The following is a 17204-nucleotide window of genomic DNA, read 5'->3' as shown; positions in this document are numbered from 1 at the left end:
TGGATGCGGAGCATCTTAAAGCGAATTTGGGACTCCAGGAGTGACCCCCTCCCGGGCATCAGGTCCCAGCCGAGGCGCGTTTTGGAGTAGGCTGGACACCAGCAACGTCTTCCTCTCGCTCCAGGCATCCAGCTGTCTTTGAGCTGCCCGGTTCCAGCGCTGGAATTTGGGATTTGTCCCGTTTTAATAGTTCATAAAAAACATCTGAGGGCAGATCTGGGCTGCTGCTTGGCCGGTCCGGCGCCGATGGCCGATATTCGGGTGAGGCTTGTCCAGAGTGCGGGTGCCGGGGGGGGATGCAGACCGTGCCCCATCTGAGCAACCTGGCGCAGAGATGCTAAGATCCACGTGAGGATTTCTGCTTGTGTTGGAGTCAATGAAGACCCCAAATGTAGTTGGTCTTTTCTTGGTTTTAGTCTTCAGTTCCCGAAAGCAGCCTCCCTGTTTCTTTTTCAGCCCAAACTGCTGAAAGCCAGGGTAAGGACCCAAAAGCTTCCGCTCTGCCCTACCTTCCTCCATCCAAAAATGAGAGTGTGCTAGCGGCCTTGCTTTGGGGCTTAGCAAGGAGCCAGAGCACCGTAGGAACAAGCGAAGAAGAGAGGGAGAAGAGCAGCAGCCCTCTATAAACAGAGGGAAGAGGTGGAGCGGGGGGCTCCCGGCGGCTGCTGGGGCGTCAGCTCCTTCTCCCCGGCTCCTCTCGTCTCTCTTGGGGCTGGAGGTCCAGGGCTCTGCTGAGCCACCTCGCCCGGCCCCGGGGTCGCTGTTGGCGTGACTGTGCAGGCTGTGCACAAGAGCAAATTTTGGGCTCTCTGAGCCCCGCGAGTGGCTGTTCGCCCCAGGGGTCGGGGGGCTGCGGGTGTTAATGCCGGGGCACGGGTGCCAGCCATGGCTGTGGTCCCCAGCGACCGGCTCCGGTGGGATGTGGGTTCTCCTTCTGCTCTCACCCGCTGGCCACGCTTTAAATCTCAGCAGAGACGGAGAAGAACATTGTCTTAATCCCCATCTCCCCGTGAATTATTTAGTAGGATCTCATCAAAATGATGCGTTTGCTGTTAGAGCATTGATTGCAGCGGCCGCTGGCACCGTGGGGCTTTCCGGCCACAGGGACCTGCTGCTCTTCAGGGCCCGCTTGCAGGAGCGCTCAACCCAAGGGAGCATCGGGATCCGGCCCCAAAACCCCCATGGGGGTTTTCCCAGTGGCATTCCATGTCGTTCCTAGAGAGAGCTCGTTGTCAGGTGTTAATTGGATGATGGGGCTGTAATGCAAAGCCCAGGTGGGAACGGGAAACAATAGCGGTCCCCTCGGTCAGGGGGGACCTTGCAGCTCTCTGGCGTGAGAAGGTGGCTGGCGATGGGAGGGTATCGAATCCACGCGTCTCGGCCAGGGCGGAGAGGGGTTTTTGCAGCGTGGGATGAGAAGGGAGAGGCGCTCGGCTGGATGCGTGAGGTTTTTATTGCTGGTTTGGTAAACGTCACTTAACGACAGCGTGCGACCTTGAGCTGTGATCTTTGCTTAAACTTAGCGGAGCCGAGTAGGTGAACTGGGGAGCAAACGTTCTGCTGCGCTTGGTGGAGGACCCTGCTTTGAAAACCCGATAAAACCCTGCGGTTTTCTTACGTCAGGGCTGTGGTCTACAAGGGAGAAGCTTGGGGAGCGGGTGAGGAACGTGGTGGTTTGATGGAAAAACGGAAGAGGGCGAAAATCTGTGAGGTTGTGCTGCGTCAGCTCTTTGGGAGGACGCGACGTGACGGGGCAGGTTGGCATCGCCCGCCTGCCGCTGCGCCCCCACGTAAGCGCAAACACGCGTGAGCGCTGCTATAGCATCGCTCCTGGAAATTATGCATGATATTCAGAGTGCTGCTTAAAGATTGCCATATGAATAATGCTGTTATGAGGAGACTGTAAACATGGATTAGTTTAAATGAATGGATTATGAGGTTGTAAATCTGTCTGTAGGACTCTAATGCCATCACAGACTATTCACAGTTTGCCGCTGTCCCTTAATTGAAATTGTAGCCTGGATTATATTAATGCCCTTCTATAAATCGAATTGCAAATCTATATTCTCCCTCCCCACGGCAGTAATGTTTTATTTAGTTGGTTTTCTTTGCTGGGGGAAACGATCCCGTTGTGCCGAGAACCTGGGGTCACGCTTGCTCCGCAGCCCACGTGCTGGCCCGGGCCGTAATGAAGCCGTCGCCTCGCGTGCTGCTTTCCCTCCCACCTCCGGGTGCCTGGACCATCTTTCTTCCCGGTTTTATGTCTTCTCAGGGCAGCTGAGGCGGTTGCCCACTCGGGAAAGGTGTTTTAGCGTCAGCTGGGAGCGATGGGGAGAGGCATGCAGGGGCAAGAGGGTGAGGATTTCTTCTGGCGCTGGCCCAGGCGGTGTTTCTGCACGTGCATCGCGTCGTGCGTCCACGACCGCGTTTCTAGTCCCCTCTGGGGCTTTGGGGTTCTCCTTCCGGCCCTGCCCTGCGCGGGGTGAGCAGCACCTCCGTGGCTCAGGGGCTACCACCGGTCCCTCCTCCTCCCTCTCATCGCTTCTCCCTTCTCCTTTCTGCAGTGGGAAGAAGTCAGTGGCTACGACGAAAACCTCAACACCATCCGTACCTACCAGGTGTGCAACGTCTTCGAGCCCAACCAGAACAACTGGCTCCTCACCACATTCATCAACCGGCGTGGAGCTCACCGCATCTACACCGAGATGCGCTTCACTGTGCGAGACTGCAGCAGCCTCCCCAACGTCCCCGGCTCCTGCAAGGAGACCTTCAACCTCTACTACTACGAGACAGACTCTGTCATTGCCACCAAGAAGTCCGCCTTCTGGACGGAGGCACCCTACCTCAAAGTGGACACCATTGCTGCTGACGAGAGCTTCTCCCAGGTGGACTTTGGTGGCAGGTTGATGAAGGTGAACACAGAAGTGAGAAGTTTTGGGCCCCTGACCCGCAATGGCTTTTACCTGGCTTTCCAGGACTATGGGGCTTGTATGTCTCTGCTGTCCGTCAGGGTCTTCTTCAAGAAGTGCCCCAGCGTGGTGCAGAACTTCGCCATCTTCCCGGAGACGATGACGGGAGCGGAGAGCACCTCTCTAGTGACTGCCCGCGGCACTTGCATCCCCAACGCCGAGGAGGTGGACGTTCCCATCAAACTGTACTGCAACGGGGACGGGGAGTGGATGGTCCCCATCGGCCGCTGTACGTGCAAAGCCGGTTACGAGCCGGAGAACAACGTGGCTTGCAAAGGTAAGGACGGTTTTGGGTAGCGAGGCGATTCTATTGTTTTTAAGCTTTGCTTCACAGAACGTTCGTCCCCAAACAAGCTGCTTTGGGCAACGTCTGTTGTGAAATCGGCTCCGCGCCATTTACCTGCCCCGAAGCGGTTTTGCTCCGGGGAGCAGGCAGGGAGTTAGGAGCAGTGGTCAACCGGTGGCTTCTCGGTGCGCTCCGGTCGGCGGCCAGGCTCGGCGAGGACGCGGGTGCCGGTGCAGCTGCCGTCGCGAGCCCGCTGGAAGCCGCCTCTGCGATCTGCTGCCTTCAAAGTGCCGTGCAAGCCGGCGCTCTCCGGCTGAGCCGCTTTCATCTGCCTTGTTATTTCCCCAGCAAAGCTGTGGGAGCCGGGCAGCCGCCGTCGGGCCCGACTGCAGCGAAGCCGCTCTGATTCTTGGCATTAATTGGAATTTTTTTGCTGTTTTTTTGGGTTCCTCCAGCCACGCCGCCAGCGTGCTGCTGCCTGCTGGAGTCCTCCGCAGCACGGGGTTATAAATATGGAAATGGCGCTCGCCGCTTTTCATCTCCTTTTGCCGTTCTGATGAACGTTTCCCAAACACCTTTGGAGGATTATTATTTTTTATTTTTTTCCCCTATTAGCTTTACTAGCTGCCCTTTCCTTCTCCTCTCCCAAATTAAGGTATTGTTTTTGTACGCTGCTTGGAAGGAGGGAAGAGGAGAAGGCTTTTTCCCTGAGAAGCTAGCCCCGTTTCATCAGAGCTTTCCAAATAGCTTCTAGAAGGTGGGCACCTCCAGGTCAAGGAAGGGTTGGGAAGAAGGAGGAGAAGGTCAAAGGCAGGTGTTGGAGTGCCTTAGGGCTGGTTTTGGGGGGGTGATGGGAAGAGGTCTGACTCGGACCTCTTTTGGTGCAGGTGGCAGCACGTGTAGCACCAGGCTTGGCCGTGATGCTCCTTGGGGTGGCCACCACGGTGTTTCTTCTCCACCGGTAACTCCGGATATATGAAAATGGCAATTGTCATTCTGGGATTCAAGCTATGGAGAAACTTGTTTGTTCATTTGCTTTAAACCTGGGAACTTATGTAGATTTTCACCGCAAAAAACCACATTCCCGCCTGGCCAAGGTGGGAACGGCGATGTCTTCCGACGACTGGGAAAACCGCCAGAGTCCATGCCTTGCTTTCACATCGAGAAGCATTGCCGGTGGAGTCCTTTGAGTTTCGTGGTCGACCCTGAACGTGGTTTTGTTCCCACCAGGAGATGGTCCGTTCCCACGAGGAGCTGAGGCGCTCCGTCGGAGGGCGGGCTCTTCGCAAACCGGAGCGTTTCTGGCGAGACGTTCCTCTGCTATTGAATAAACAAACAGAAAGCGCGCGTGGTTTTGTGGCAAGATGACATTTTTCTCATCACGGAAAAATAAGCAGTAATTTTAGCTAAAGTCTGGAATTGGGCAATAACGTCATTTTGCCAGAAACGTAGGAAAACAACGATAATGTAAAACTGCCGGAGGTTTTGGTGGTGTTGAGCTTTCTGTCCGCCGCCAGCCAGGGTGGTGGGGGAAGTTGGGGTCTCGAATGCTGCTAACCCCCCGGGAGGAGCACGTTGCTCGTAGTTTGGGGTAGGGCAGAGGATGGAGGACAGCAGGACACGAGAGGCGTGGGAGCAAACCTGCTCAGGGTGGGCGTAAGACCCATCTCCACGGCTTTTCTTGGTTCCTTTTCTCGTGCAAACCCCAGACCGGTCATGACGTGTTCATGCCGCCAAAGCCGCACCCAGCAGACCCACGTGTGTTGGGAATTTGAGTTTTCCGTGCCCGTCTCCAACCGTGCTCCTGTTGCTAAAACCAGTCCTGAAAGCCTGAGCCAGGGCTTTACGTTAGGACTGTTGGAAAATTAACTGCGTTTGAGTAAAAATCTGACCTTGGGTCGGACTCCGGCTCCTTGGTAGCTCGCGTGCACCCTTTGGCCATCGAGCTCCTCCTTGAGTCCCCACGGACCGTGGAGACCACGAGGGAAGATCTCGAAGGTGGGCGGGCAGGAGGTGGCACATGGCAAGGTTTAGAAATAATAATTTGTTGGTTTTCTGTTTGCCTTCGCGCTCTCGGAGGGGTGGCGTTCCCCTGCTGGGATGCTGCCAGGATGGCACCCCGGCTCCCGGGAGGCACGTGCTCCTGACATCGCCTCAAAGCCTTTGTCAACCTGAGACGAGCCACTTAATGAACAAGCTGGGGGGAATTGTCACCAAGGAAAAGGGGGGGAAAAAAAAAAAAAAGAAGGAAAAAAAAAAAATCCCTCGGTATTTTAAGGCTGAGAAAATGGGTTTAATTCTTCAGCGGTGGGGGGAAAAAAAAAATAGGGTTGAATTGTGTAGCTCCCCCAGCCGTGTCTCATCCCTCCCGCCCCGGGGACAGCGGCTGTGCCTATCAGGGGGCTATTAGACCGGAGCGGCTTCGTGCTGACGCAGAGCTCGGGCCGCCGAGGGATTCATTAATACCGGCTTTTATCGGCACTTAGCCGCTCACGAAAGGCACAGGCGGAACGCAATCTTCATCGGGGGGGTATTTCGAGTCCCGAAGAGATTATCGTTGTGTTTTAGGGTCAGAGTGACGGGGGGGGGGTCGTTACCAGCACAACGCTAAGATGGGGGTGGGAGGGAGGGTTTTATTGATCCATCTGCCCCGTTATTTGGTTCCGTCCTGGGCTGGTCGGGGTTTGGCACCGCAGACCTCCTGGCTGGCTCTCAGCTGGGCGATGGCATGCCGTACCCGAAAACCCGATGGGACTGCCTACCCCGTCCTCTTCGGCACCTCGTGCCCCCGAGAGCCGTGGGTCAATGCGAAATGGAGGCTGTTATTGAATCCAAAATGAATAATTCATTCGGTGCGATAGCTCAGTTCGGGTTGATATTAAACCCATTCGTCTTGCTCTGCCCCGTCCCTCAGCCTTGCTTTATGGCTTCCTCGCGTGGTCAAGGTGCGATGCATCATCGTGCTGGGGAGGAGGTGGGAGGAAAAGCGGGAGTGGGGATCACCGGGCGGCCGGGGAAATCGTTCAAGACCTTGGAGGAGCGTGCTGGGTGGATTTTGCTTGTTCTCCTCGGGGAAGATTATAAAACCCTTTCTCTGCTGGTGTTTCACTCTGAAACCTAATGATGGCAAGGCAGCCCCTCGCTAGAATGATGGCAGTTGTGGGTCTCAGCTTTTATCCCTTTTGACTTTGAGGATGGGGCACTGTATTTTTGTCTGCTGGAATCGCTCTGACTTTCTCTCTGACCTTCCCGGTACCGGGCGATAACTCAGTTTCCTGGAGAAGCCGGCGAAGGAAAAAGTCTGGATCTAAATCAGCTTTGTGCTGAATTTTTACCTTGTATTTATAAAGGCAGGGAGCAGGGTCTCCTTTCTCCGTTTGTCCTTCCCTCCTGCCTCGTGTCTGGAGGGCTGGCTTTGGGAAAGGGGTGGTGGTGGGGGGACGGACACGCGCCCCGCCAGTTGAATGCCAAGCGGCGAGCGGCCCCGTGCCGGTCCCCCCGTTATCCTCCCCTCCTGCCGAGCAGTCCTGCGGATAATTATTGATTTGTGTCTGTTGATCCATCGCAGAAGGCTGGATTGCTATTGTTAGAGCAGAGCATGAGGTTTATAAAGTGATTTTTTGTCATAATAATTAGATTTTGTAATTAGTAATGGAATAATTTGCTGACGCTTAAAACAAGGGAGAAGTCACGTTTTCCCCATCAAATTGGTGCTGAGAACCGGGTCTTTTTGGTCTCTCTGGCTGTGCCTTTGCTGTTTCCCCACGCTGCGGTCCGTCCCGGTGCCCCTGCACCGTGTTGGGGCACCCAGGAAAGGTTTTTTTGGGTGCCGAAGGGTGCCGTTGGTTGTGTCCATGGGGGTGGGCTGCCTCGCCGTGGGAGGACCATCCCTCCCAGGGTGCTGTGGGTGCCCGGGTTGGGGCCAGCACGCCACGCACTGTGCGGGCTGCAGAAAGACCTTTTGTGGCTTGTTAGGGTGGTGGTGGGGGGTTTTCCCCCCAAAACTGCTGGTCGAGATACTTGCCTGCAGCTGGGAAGCATCTTGTGTCCAGCTGCAGCACCGACCCCAGCGTTTCTCTCCAGCATCTCCCGACCCGGCCCGTGAGTTATCCCTTCTTGAATACTTTCTCCTCTAAAATAGGAGAGGAAAACCCAAAGAGATTAAACCCCCCCCCCAAAACTTGCTTGGGGCAAGCCTCGCCCTGCCCGTCTCTCCTCCTGCCTTCCCTGGGGTTTGGTTCTGCGGAGCCGCAGTGTCCCAGCTTGCTGGGAAGCGCGTCCCTCTCCCCACGCCTGGTTTTGGTGGCTGGCAGAGGGGTGCTCCGGTGTCCCCTGGGCTGCGATGGCACCCGGCCCCCCGCAGCATCCCGGGGCGGGACGGGGGGGGTAGGTGCTGGGCTGCCCACGGAGACCCCCGCTTGCGCTCTTAAATAATTGGGCTTAAAACCCATCGGCTCAGGCTCTTTTGTGGGGAGCAGGACGAGGTCGACGGGTTCGTTTTCAAGCCTTTCCGATGCTCCCGACGCTTTAGGTGGCTTTGCAGGGAAACCGTTGCTCCGCGGGTTTGGCAGGAGGATTTCAAGCTTTCCTCCCGTTTAGCGTCCCAAGGCGTGGGGGGGTGGCCGGGCAGCGTGCCCGCGCCGCGCTGGGTCTGCTCCTGCCCGGGCATTGCTGCGCCTCTGCTCCCCGGGGCCTCGGGCGCCTGGCAGGCGCTGACCATCGAAAAAGCTGCTTTTCGACCCGACCGAGAGCACCCGTGACGGCAGCGGGACGACGGCGAGAGGGTGTTTTATCCCAGGTTTAGCCGAGCCACAAACCTACGACTGCTTAAAATGGACCTTTTCCTCCTTTTTTCTTTTTTTTTTCTTTTTTTTTTTTTTTTTTTTTTTTAACACAATATCAAGTTTCCTGCTCCCTTTCCCATCCTGCATCAGCCCAAGCCGCTCTGGCTGGGCTTGTGCTGGGAAGCGGCAGCTCTCCCATCTCTTCCCGAATCCGGCGGGGCGGGGGGGGGGGGGGTGATGCCGGAGGGATGGAGGGATGCTCCCCTTTTGTTGCAGGGGGCTTTGCCTTCTCCTGGCAGCGATCTCCCTGCTTCCACCGCTGGGTGGAACAGGCAGCCCAGTTTTACCATGGAGGGAGACGTGTTTGAATCGCTGTGCCTCCAAAAGAAAGAAAAAAAAAAGGAAAAAAAGTGTGATTTTTCTTAAATTATGCCTTAATGAAGGTATCCATTAACCCCTGTAATAATTTTGCAAGGAAAACGTCCAGGAAAACCTTGTTAATTTTTTTTTTTCTAATGTGTGATGGGTTTTAATGGAAGTCTTAATTAGATGTTATTAGCCAAAATGTTTCTTTGGTGGATTCGGGCCCTTCTCTCTGCCCCGGGGATGGGGACGGACCGCGTGTCCCGGCTGCCGGGGAGGCTCAGCCGGGGTTCTGTCCCCCAAAGCCTGAGCAGCGGGGGGCCGGGTCGTCCCTGCCATCCAGACCCCTCCATAGCTGAAATGAAGGAAAAGAAACCTGGAAAATGCCCCAGGGAAGGGGCGAGCGTCGCAGGGCTGGGCTGCGCCGGAGCTCCTGGCCTCGGAGGGATTAGGGAACGCCCCCTGAGCGGGGATGTATGGCTTAATTTTTCTCCATCTCTCTTTTTTTTTTTTTTTTTCTCCTCAAATTGTACCATGGGCCATTTTTGTATTTTCCCCCCCGCCCCCGTTAATGAGAACTTTTGAGTGTTCTGTTGATTCCAGTCTTGAAAGAGGTAGAAAAATCCCCTGTTGATTTTTATTTTCCCCCCCTCAAGGGTCTTTTCATGAGACCCTTTTGATGGGGGGGGGGGTTGGGGGGTGTCTTGTCCCCCCCTGTTTAGAAATAGGGGCATAAATCTGCTTCCACCCCCTCGGGCTGTTAATGGCCCATCTAGGAAACTTTCTGCAGTAGCCGTAGTGCTTGGGAAAACCCCTTTTTTGGGGGGATATCGGGATGCAAGGCTTTGCACGCGCTCGCAGGGGCTGCCGCGGGCACGCATCCGTGAGCATCCCTGCGGCGGCGGGGCCGCAAAACCCACCCGGCTTTTTCCTAACCTCATCCTCTTACAGCAGCCCGGGGGACCCGGCTCCCACCCCGCCGCCGTCGCGTCCGAAGCCCTTTGCTCTCCGGCCGGAGCGAGGATTGTTCTCCCGGACAATGGGAGAGCCGCAAGGAAGCGCAGGATCCGGCCCGCGTCCGGTGCCCGCATTGTGTTCCCACCCTTGTTTGCAAAGGGCCAGCACCTGGCAAACCCCGTGACTCAGCCTGGGGAGTTTTAAAGCCTTTCTATAACTTTTTCCTTTTTTTTTTAAATTTTTTTTAATTTTTTTTTTTAAAGTCACAGGAGAGATCTTTTGCCAAGGGCTCCGGCTGGTGCCGTTTTGCTGCTGTTTCCTTGCAAGGGATGGGGATCTGATCTGTGTCTGGGGCTGTGCCGCACCGTGCAGCCCCCGGCAAGCTCTTCCGGAGCCAGCATCCCTCCTAGCTGACTAGTCATAATCATAAAAACAAGGATTTTTTTTTTTTTACCCCAGCTGGCTAGTAATAATAATAATAAAAAAAGAGGGTTTTTTACCCTAGCTGGCCAGTAGTAACAATAATAACTGAAAAAAGAGGTTTTTTTCTTACCTTAGCTGGCTAGTTATAATAATAATTTAAAAAAGAAGGTCCCCCCCAAGCCATAAAATAACTCATGAGCGCTCCCCCGTGCCGGGCATCGTCGGGGAGCCGTGCCCTGGGGTTGCAGTCGGGCTTTGCAGGTCTCCTGCAACCTCCGCTTTGGGAAGCGGGACCTTCGCCGATGACGTTTTAACGAGCGGCGTGAAGGCAAGCCGCGAGGAAGCCACGGACGAGGGGGAGCGAGTCGCGCCGCTGCACCTCGCCCCCGCTTCGCTCTGCCGTCGGAGGGGTTTTCGCGCGGGTTGGACTCGCCAGCCGCGACCTGGGGCCCCGCGGCTCTGTGCAGAGGAAGGATGGAGCCCACCAGGACGGAGGAGAAGGAAAACTAATCGGTGCGGATTCCCGAGGTTTTAATTTTCCACCTTCTCCAAACCCTTCCGTCTGCTACCCGGGTCGTTCCGCACCCAGAGGGTGACAAACGGAGCGGTGCCGTGGGCGTTAGCTCCGAGCGTGTTAAAAGTGGTCGTTCGTCACGCCCGGCGTCTCGTATCTCGGAGGATGCGCGGGGAGCAGGAGCGCGGTCGTTAAATCAAAGCGTCGCTGGCGCGCTTAAGCAGGGCTGAGGAGCCATGGGAGCATCCATCCGTCTTCAGCCGGTGCAGCAGGCGCGTGGCCAAGAAACGATCCACGCCGTGTCTGTCGGAGCAGCAAACCGGACCCAGGAGTCAGTTGTGGGTGCCTCAAATTAAGATGCGCAAACACGCACGAGGGGGGAGTTGGTGTCCCCCCACCTGGGGCAACTGAGGAAACGTAATTAATGGCGCGGGGCGGAACTGCGCCGCTTAGTTCTCACGTTAATCCCGGGACTCAAGTGCTTGTACGATATTTAGCACAGGAAAATGGTTTTTAGGAAGGAGAGAGCTGTGGGCTGGGGGTAAGAGCTGCTCAGCTCGACGCTCTTGGTGTGGCCACATCCTGCGCGGTCATCGCTGAGCTCCCGTGAGCAGGGAGCGATGCCCGGGCTAATGCTGCTCCCTGGGACCTCTCCAGGGACGACGCTTCGGTCCATGCCGGCAAAGCTTCGCCCTCTCCTTGCTTTTTTTTGGGCGAGGGTTGCAAAGCCGAGGGCGTGGGGCTGCGTGCCGTGCTGGAGGCAGAGGGCTCCGACCTCAGATCTGGTTTCTGGGCTCTGCTGTCTACAACTTGTCTGTAAAAGCGGAGGCATCCTGGGGAACCGATACGCGAGGGGAATTGGAGATCGGATCTCTGCTCTAGGTCGACCGGCTTTCCTCTGCTGGGGCTGCAGCCCGGCGAGTCAGTTGCCTGTGAGGTGAGACTTGATATCGACTTATTTTGATCTGATTTTTTTATTTATTACCTAGCTGCATCCAGGCACGATGTCACTGAGGCACTTAAAACCCGGCGCTCGATAAACCTGCCCGGGATACGTAGCTTTGGGGTGGGTTGATGGACGCCGGCACACGGGAGCTGGTCAGCCCCTCGGGAGCAGGGATTGCTTCGAGGCTTGGGGGGCTCGCTCTCTTGCAAAATTGGGGAATCTGTTTGAAAGCTTGCGATGGTTCTGGGCACGCCCCAAAGGTTCTCTGGCTAAACCCCCAACTCTCCCGGTTCTGCCACGGGCATCTGTTTGAGCGCGCTGGGCGAGCGGGGTCGGCGCTCGCAGCGGGACGGCGGTGCTGGGACGAGGGTGAGACCCGAAGCCGTCACAGACCTCCTGCCTCCGCATCCGATCTGCTCGTGAGCTCTTCGTCGCGTATTATTATTTAAGACAACTTATTCTTAGAGAACCCAAGGTGCAAATTATGTTTCACAGCTAAGAAAAGCTTCCAGAGCTGCCTGCTTACAGGAAATCCCCACAATCCCGGGTGGCTTTGACTTGCGTGTTGTAACAGATGTTGAGGATGGAGAAGACTACTTTTTTTTTTTTTTTGGTTTTGCCCGCTTGTCGCTACCACCAGGGTGGGACACGGGTGGGGATTTCATCAGGGAGAAGCTGGCTGCGCTCAGCGGTGGGGTTAGTGGGTGCTGTCCCACCCCGCGGCGTTGGGCGTCTCTCCTGTGCCCGGTGGTGGCACCAACGTGGACAGTGCCAGCGTGTTCGTGCTGTTTGCAGAAGGTCCTTTCCCTGGCTGGGAGCTTTTGAGCAGGTTGCCTGCCTCCCTGCTGCAGGAATCGTGGAATCACGGGATGGTTTGGCTGGAAAGGACCTTCAGCGATCATCCTGTCCAACCCCCGTGTCATCTGCAAACTTGCTGAGGGTGCGCTCAATCCCACTGTCCGTCGTTGATGAAGATATTGAACTGTACTGGTCCCAGTATGTACCCTTGATGGGCACCACTCGCTGCTGGTTTCCACTTGGACCTTGAGCTGTTGGAATGCCATCTACTCCAGCTCTGTCTCTTGTCAGCGAGCTGTGGAGGATGAGCTACCACAGCTTTCCACCTTCGTGCTTCAGCCTGGAAACTGCTTTGAGGTGCTCCTCGTTCTGTCCGGCAATGCAACCACCACCGACCTGATGGTAGTTACGTTGGAGCCGAGTCGCTTTGAGTTACCCTAACCCGTTGTCTGGTTTGCTCTCTCCTTTGAGCTCCTCGCAGGCAGGGATCTCGGCTGGTTTGTGCTGCTCGAGCCCCGGTGGCTGCTGAGATGGGGCCGGCACCTGGGGTCTCCAAAACGCCAGCACGGCCACCGTGGGGTGGACATCTTCTCCACGTCTTCCCTTTGCTCTTGACCCGCAAGCCGGACCCTGCCCTTGGGACTGAGCATCTTTTGCAAGACGGCGTCGTGCGGGGAGGAGAGGGCGGAAATTTGGCCCCGGCTGAATTTTCCATTGGTGGGAACGATGCCGCAGGAGAACCTCAAAGGGTGAGGGACGTGGAAGGGGATCCAACTGTTTTGTCTTCCTCGCGGTCCCCTCTCCTCCGCCCTGGCACTGTGGCGATGTGATGCCCGAGGAGCCCGTCTGATTTTAGCTTTTTCGTCTCTCCTTGCTTCCTATTTCTAACTGGCAGTGGAGCCCGAGTGCCATGAAAAAGCATTTTTTTTGTTTTTCCCCAAGGTATTTCTTTTGTAGTGACCGCCATCGTGGTGCCCAGTGGCAGCGGGGCTCGGCTGCCGGGGAGTTGGGATGTTCCTGGGACCGGCTCTCCTGCCGGCTGGAGCAGGGTCGGGAAGAGTTTTTAAGCTCAACCGTGTGCAGAGAGACGGGATTTGGGAAAGAAACCCAAAATTTCCATGGTCCCGTGTGCTTTCCCGTGCTGTTGGGGGAGTTGGGAAGTTGGGATGAAGGTAGTGAGGTGGGGACTCAGCCAGCTGCTTACTGGGGAAGGGTGCTTGGAAGTGAGTGGTTTGGACTGGGAATGGAGCGGAGAGGGGGAAAAATAAATAACCGGGAGACTGGTAAAACTCTCAGAAATTGATTTTTAGGCGTTTTCTGGCTCCAGGAGATTAGGGCTGGTGAGAGGTGCTTGGCAGGAGCAGGGCAAGTCAACGGCAGCAGCCACCGCTTCGCTGCTTCGGGTGGAAAGGAGGTGTTACTGAAAGGGAGGGGAATCGTACGGACTGGGAGAGATGCTCGTACGGAGAAATAACAAATCGCGCCCCACTGCAGGAATTGGGGCTTGCTGCCGAAAGCGCCGCCCCCGGGGCGGGAAGGGAGCGCGTTGCTCCGGTCTGCGTGGGATGGTGGAGGCGCAGGGTGGGATGGCGGAGGCGGTTTCCAGGCGCCAGGGCTGTGCGCGGGCGAGTAGGTGTGAAGGCAGGAGAAGAAGACGGGGCAGGAGAAGACGGGGCCTCTGATCCCCCGGCCGGTGCCGCGTTTCCCCCCGCCGCTCCGCGGCTGGGTCGGAAGGCGCCTTTCCTCCCAGGAATAGTAATTATGGCTCGTTCTGTTATAAATATTCATAGGGGAGCTCTCTTAATTACTTTTCTAATTAATTCCATGCACGGGGCTCTTGGGGTGGATGAGGGATGTGGGAGAGCAGTTGCGCCTTGGTCGGGATGTCTTCCTCCTCCTCCTTTTCCAAATCCATCCCTGGGCACGGTCCTCAAGCAGTCAGCCAAACCCCAGCCCCCGAGGCTCATCTCCGCCGGGATGGGGGGGTTCCTGCTCCAGGATGGGGCATCCCAGCACAGCCCAGTCCCTCCAGTGCGGTGGCACGGACGCGAGCAAACCGTATGTCCATGTGTCCCTGCCTGTGCCGAGAGCCGAACCTCTCCCCCAACCCCGTCCCAGGGGGGTGACTCATCCTTCGGCGTCAGCACTAACGAGGAACCACTTCAGACATAATTAATAAGCACTTGATGCTCTCTAGATAGAGGGGATACTGCGTGGCGTGAGCTGGCAGAGGAGGAAAAGGTGCTTAATTAGTCCCTGTTGGGAACGGGAGGTGTTTGCTTCCCAGCCAGGAAGGGTTTGTGGGAGCCCGGGGGCGATGCCGCCCCGATTTCCCGGTCAGAAGAGGGAGGGGCTGGAGTTAGGGAGTGCCCTCGGTGGTTCCCGAAATCCCCGGGAGGGCTCTGCGTCGTCTTCAGGGGGTTTCTAACTACGGGCGGCACCTCTGCCCCGGGGGAAGAGCCGCTGCGGGACCCACCGCGACGAGTTTTCGTGGCATTGCTTTCCTGCTCGTTAGGCGGCTCGATAGCTCACGCGGGCGTTGAGGGGTGAAGGCGATGTGCTGGGTTAAGTGGTACACGACAGTATCGGCTGCTCCGCACAGCTTCCAGCCCGTCTCCATCGACTCCTGGAGCCTCACCTTCCTGCGGTTCGCAGGGGACGTACCCTCACGCCGCGACTCCTGTATCGAGCCCGATGCCCGCGGTGGGAGCAAAGCATCATCTGGGGCTTGTGCTTTCGGGACGCGAGTCCTGGCCTGAATTTTTATCCCCCCGGTTGTTCGCTCCAAACTCAGCGGGAGGTTCGTTGCGGGCGACGCTGGGGATGCATCTGCTCACCGGGACCAGTCCTGGTGGTCCCCTCTCCAGCTGACGGCCTCGGAAAGAGCCCGTGGCAGGCTGCCGCCACTAAGGAGGATTTTGAAGAAGAGCCTGAGGAGGTTAAATAGCCTCAAATCGCTGCCGAGAACTTCTTTCCCCTTTGTTTGTTGACTCAGAGTAATAATCTCGGGCAGCATTAGGACGGTGAGGAGCATCGGGTGCCAATCACCGCCGGAGCCACGCGGCTGCTGGTCGCTCTCTGCGTACGCGGGTTGTCTGGTGTTTGATCAAATTATTTAGCGACCGGTCACGGAAAGTGGGTGCTCAGAGGGGCAGCGCTCCCTCCTCCCTCCTCCGGAGTCGTGCTTTAATTCCCAAGGGAGGGAGTTAAAAGTGTGGGGGGAGAAATGGAAACGGGCTGGGGGGTCTCCATGAGCTGTGCCGCGTGCCCGCTAGCCGTGTTTCACCCCTGATTTCCCGGGCGAAAGCGAGCAGAAGGTCGGGCATCGTTATTTCCGTGGCTGGTTTACGGAAGGGAAGGTGCCGGCGCCGGCGTGAGATCGGGCAGCCTTGGCCCCGTGCGGAGTGGAAACTAAGGCAAAGCAAAACCCGAGTGGGAGAAAAATTGATTTTCAAAAATGAGCTGGAGAGGTGTTGGTTTGGTGGGGTTTTTTCCGCCCCCCCCGTTGACTGTTTCGGAGGGCAAAGCCGAGTTTCCCCGCTCCGCGGCAAGCTGGCAACCCCGCGGCGCCGTCTGCCCGGGGCGCACGTGCTCTCCCCGTTCTCATCCAACGGACGGATCCAGGACAGATTTCATCTTTAGACCTCCTGAATGCCCCCAGCCATGACAAACGGAGAAAGCCAAGCCCAGAAATGCTGAAATGGGAAGGTGGGTGCCGCGGGCAGTAAGCAGCGGGACGCGTGGGACCCAAAACCGGCTTCTTCCGTGCCCTGCTCTGGGCTTAAACTCCTCGTTTGGGGTCACGATACCAGCTGAAGAGTTGGTGTCGAAGCTCTTCTGCATCCAGACGCCCTTAATTTTCCCAAGCCAGCCTTCCTGGAGGAGAAATGCTTCCTCTGGGCGAGCACCGGCCGCGTTTCGCTTGCGGGAGCTGTGAGAAGAGGAAAAAAAGAAAAAAAAAAAAAAAAAAAAAAAGGAAAAACCCTGAGAAGGCAAAAATCACGTTGAATTTTACTTTTCCTCCATGAATAAACCATAGCGGGCTGGGCTCTGAAGCCGCTGACTTTAATTTACACGTGTCCCAAGGCAGATCTAAACCTTATTCCTCCAGAGGTGAAGGGCTGGTTTAATTAACCGCCTGCGTCACGAGGAGCCGGGGCCTCTTTCCTCCGCGCGTCGGGGAGGGACGCAGCCCGTCGCCCGCAGGATGCCAACCCAGATGCTGGGAAGCTCATGTTTATCTCACGAGTTTCTGCCCGTACGGCGCTGAAATACGGAGACGCGACGCGGCGAGGCGGGCGCCGTTTGTAATTAAGTTGGGCGAGCGCTCGGCCCCGAGGCGGGAGTGGCGATCCGAAATGGCAAGAATTTCTGAGTTTGGTTGCGAAAATGGTGAAGTTTGCACCAAAATGAGGGGTTTATCCCTTGCTGGGACAGGGCTTTGTCCCCAGGGTGCTGGGGTTGCCCTGGGCACTCGTGCTGAGCTCCCTCCCTGGAGGAGCAAGCGTCCGTCTGTCCGAGGATGCTTCGGGGCCGGGGATGCTCGGAGTCTGGCGTTCCCCCGTCCGGGCCATGCTCCTCACCCTACCCCAAGGAGCGGATGGAGGAAGGGAGGTTTGGTGGCTGACGGGGTGTTTTGGCGCTGGCTCTGATCCCTGTCTCCCTTCAGGCCGGGCAGGCAGGATGCGTGCTGTGGGTACCCTCCCTCCCCTCCTCGCGTCACTCCGAATACAGGAACGTCTCCGGATTAATTTGCGGGCGCTTTGCGGAGGGCAGCATGGTGGTGCCGGGGCCGAGGCGCTCAGGAGAAGCGCTTGGCTTGATATAAAAGAGAAGTGGGTCATTAAAAAGGAGAAATGGGGGGGGAAGACCCCAGCCCCCTCCCCAACAGAGATGCCGGAGGGAAGGGGTGACGGGAGAGGGATGCAATCAAACCTCCGGTGCTCGCTGCCTGCTCGGATGTTTGTGTGCGGGATGCCGAGGGAGACGAGAGCGGGGCGGGAGGGCAGCACCCACGTAGCCCTTTGAAGACGGGGAGACGGCAGCCCCCAGCAGGCAGCGGCGGCGTGCGGGTGACAGCTTGCCTGATTCGGCTGCGGTTTTTTCCCCCCAAACTGCAGCCTGCATCCCTGGTGTCGGCCGCACGTCAAAGGGATCCAACCCC

At 57.0% G+C, this 17204-nt stretch overlaps 1 protein-coding gene across 2 annotated transcripts in view; it reads left to right on the top strand.

Annotated features, from left to right (window-relative positions):
* The window catches only part of EPHB1 (EPH receptor B1), a 79670-nt gene that overhangs the window by 28092 nt on the left and 34374 nt on the right, over positions 1 to 17204 (top strand). For both annotated transcript variants that reach the window (XM_054835293.1, XM_054835292.1), the window contains exon 3: positions 2565 to 3246. In XM_054835293.1, the coding sequence (XP_054691268.1) occupies positions 2565 to 3246 (682 nt within the window). The remainder of the gene's footprint in view (positions 1 to 2564; positions 3247 to 17204) is intronic.

This window comes from Grus americana, chromosome 9 (assembly GCF_028858705.1).
Source record: "Grus americana isolate bGruAme1 chromosome 9, bGruAme1.mat, whole genome shotgun sequence".
Taxonomy (NCBI): domain Eukaryota; kingdom Metazoa; phylum Chordata; class Aves; order Gruiformes; family Gruidae; genus Grus; species Grus americana.
The sequence above is the reverse complement of the archived record's forward strand: the minus strand, read 5'-3'. Positions and strand labels throughout refer to the sequence as shown.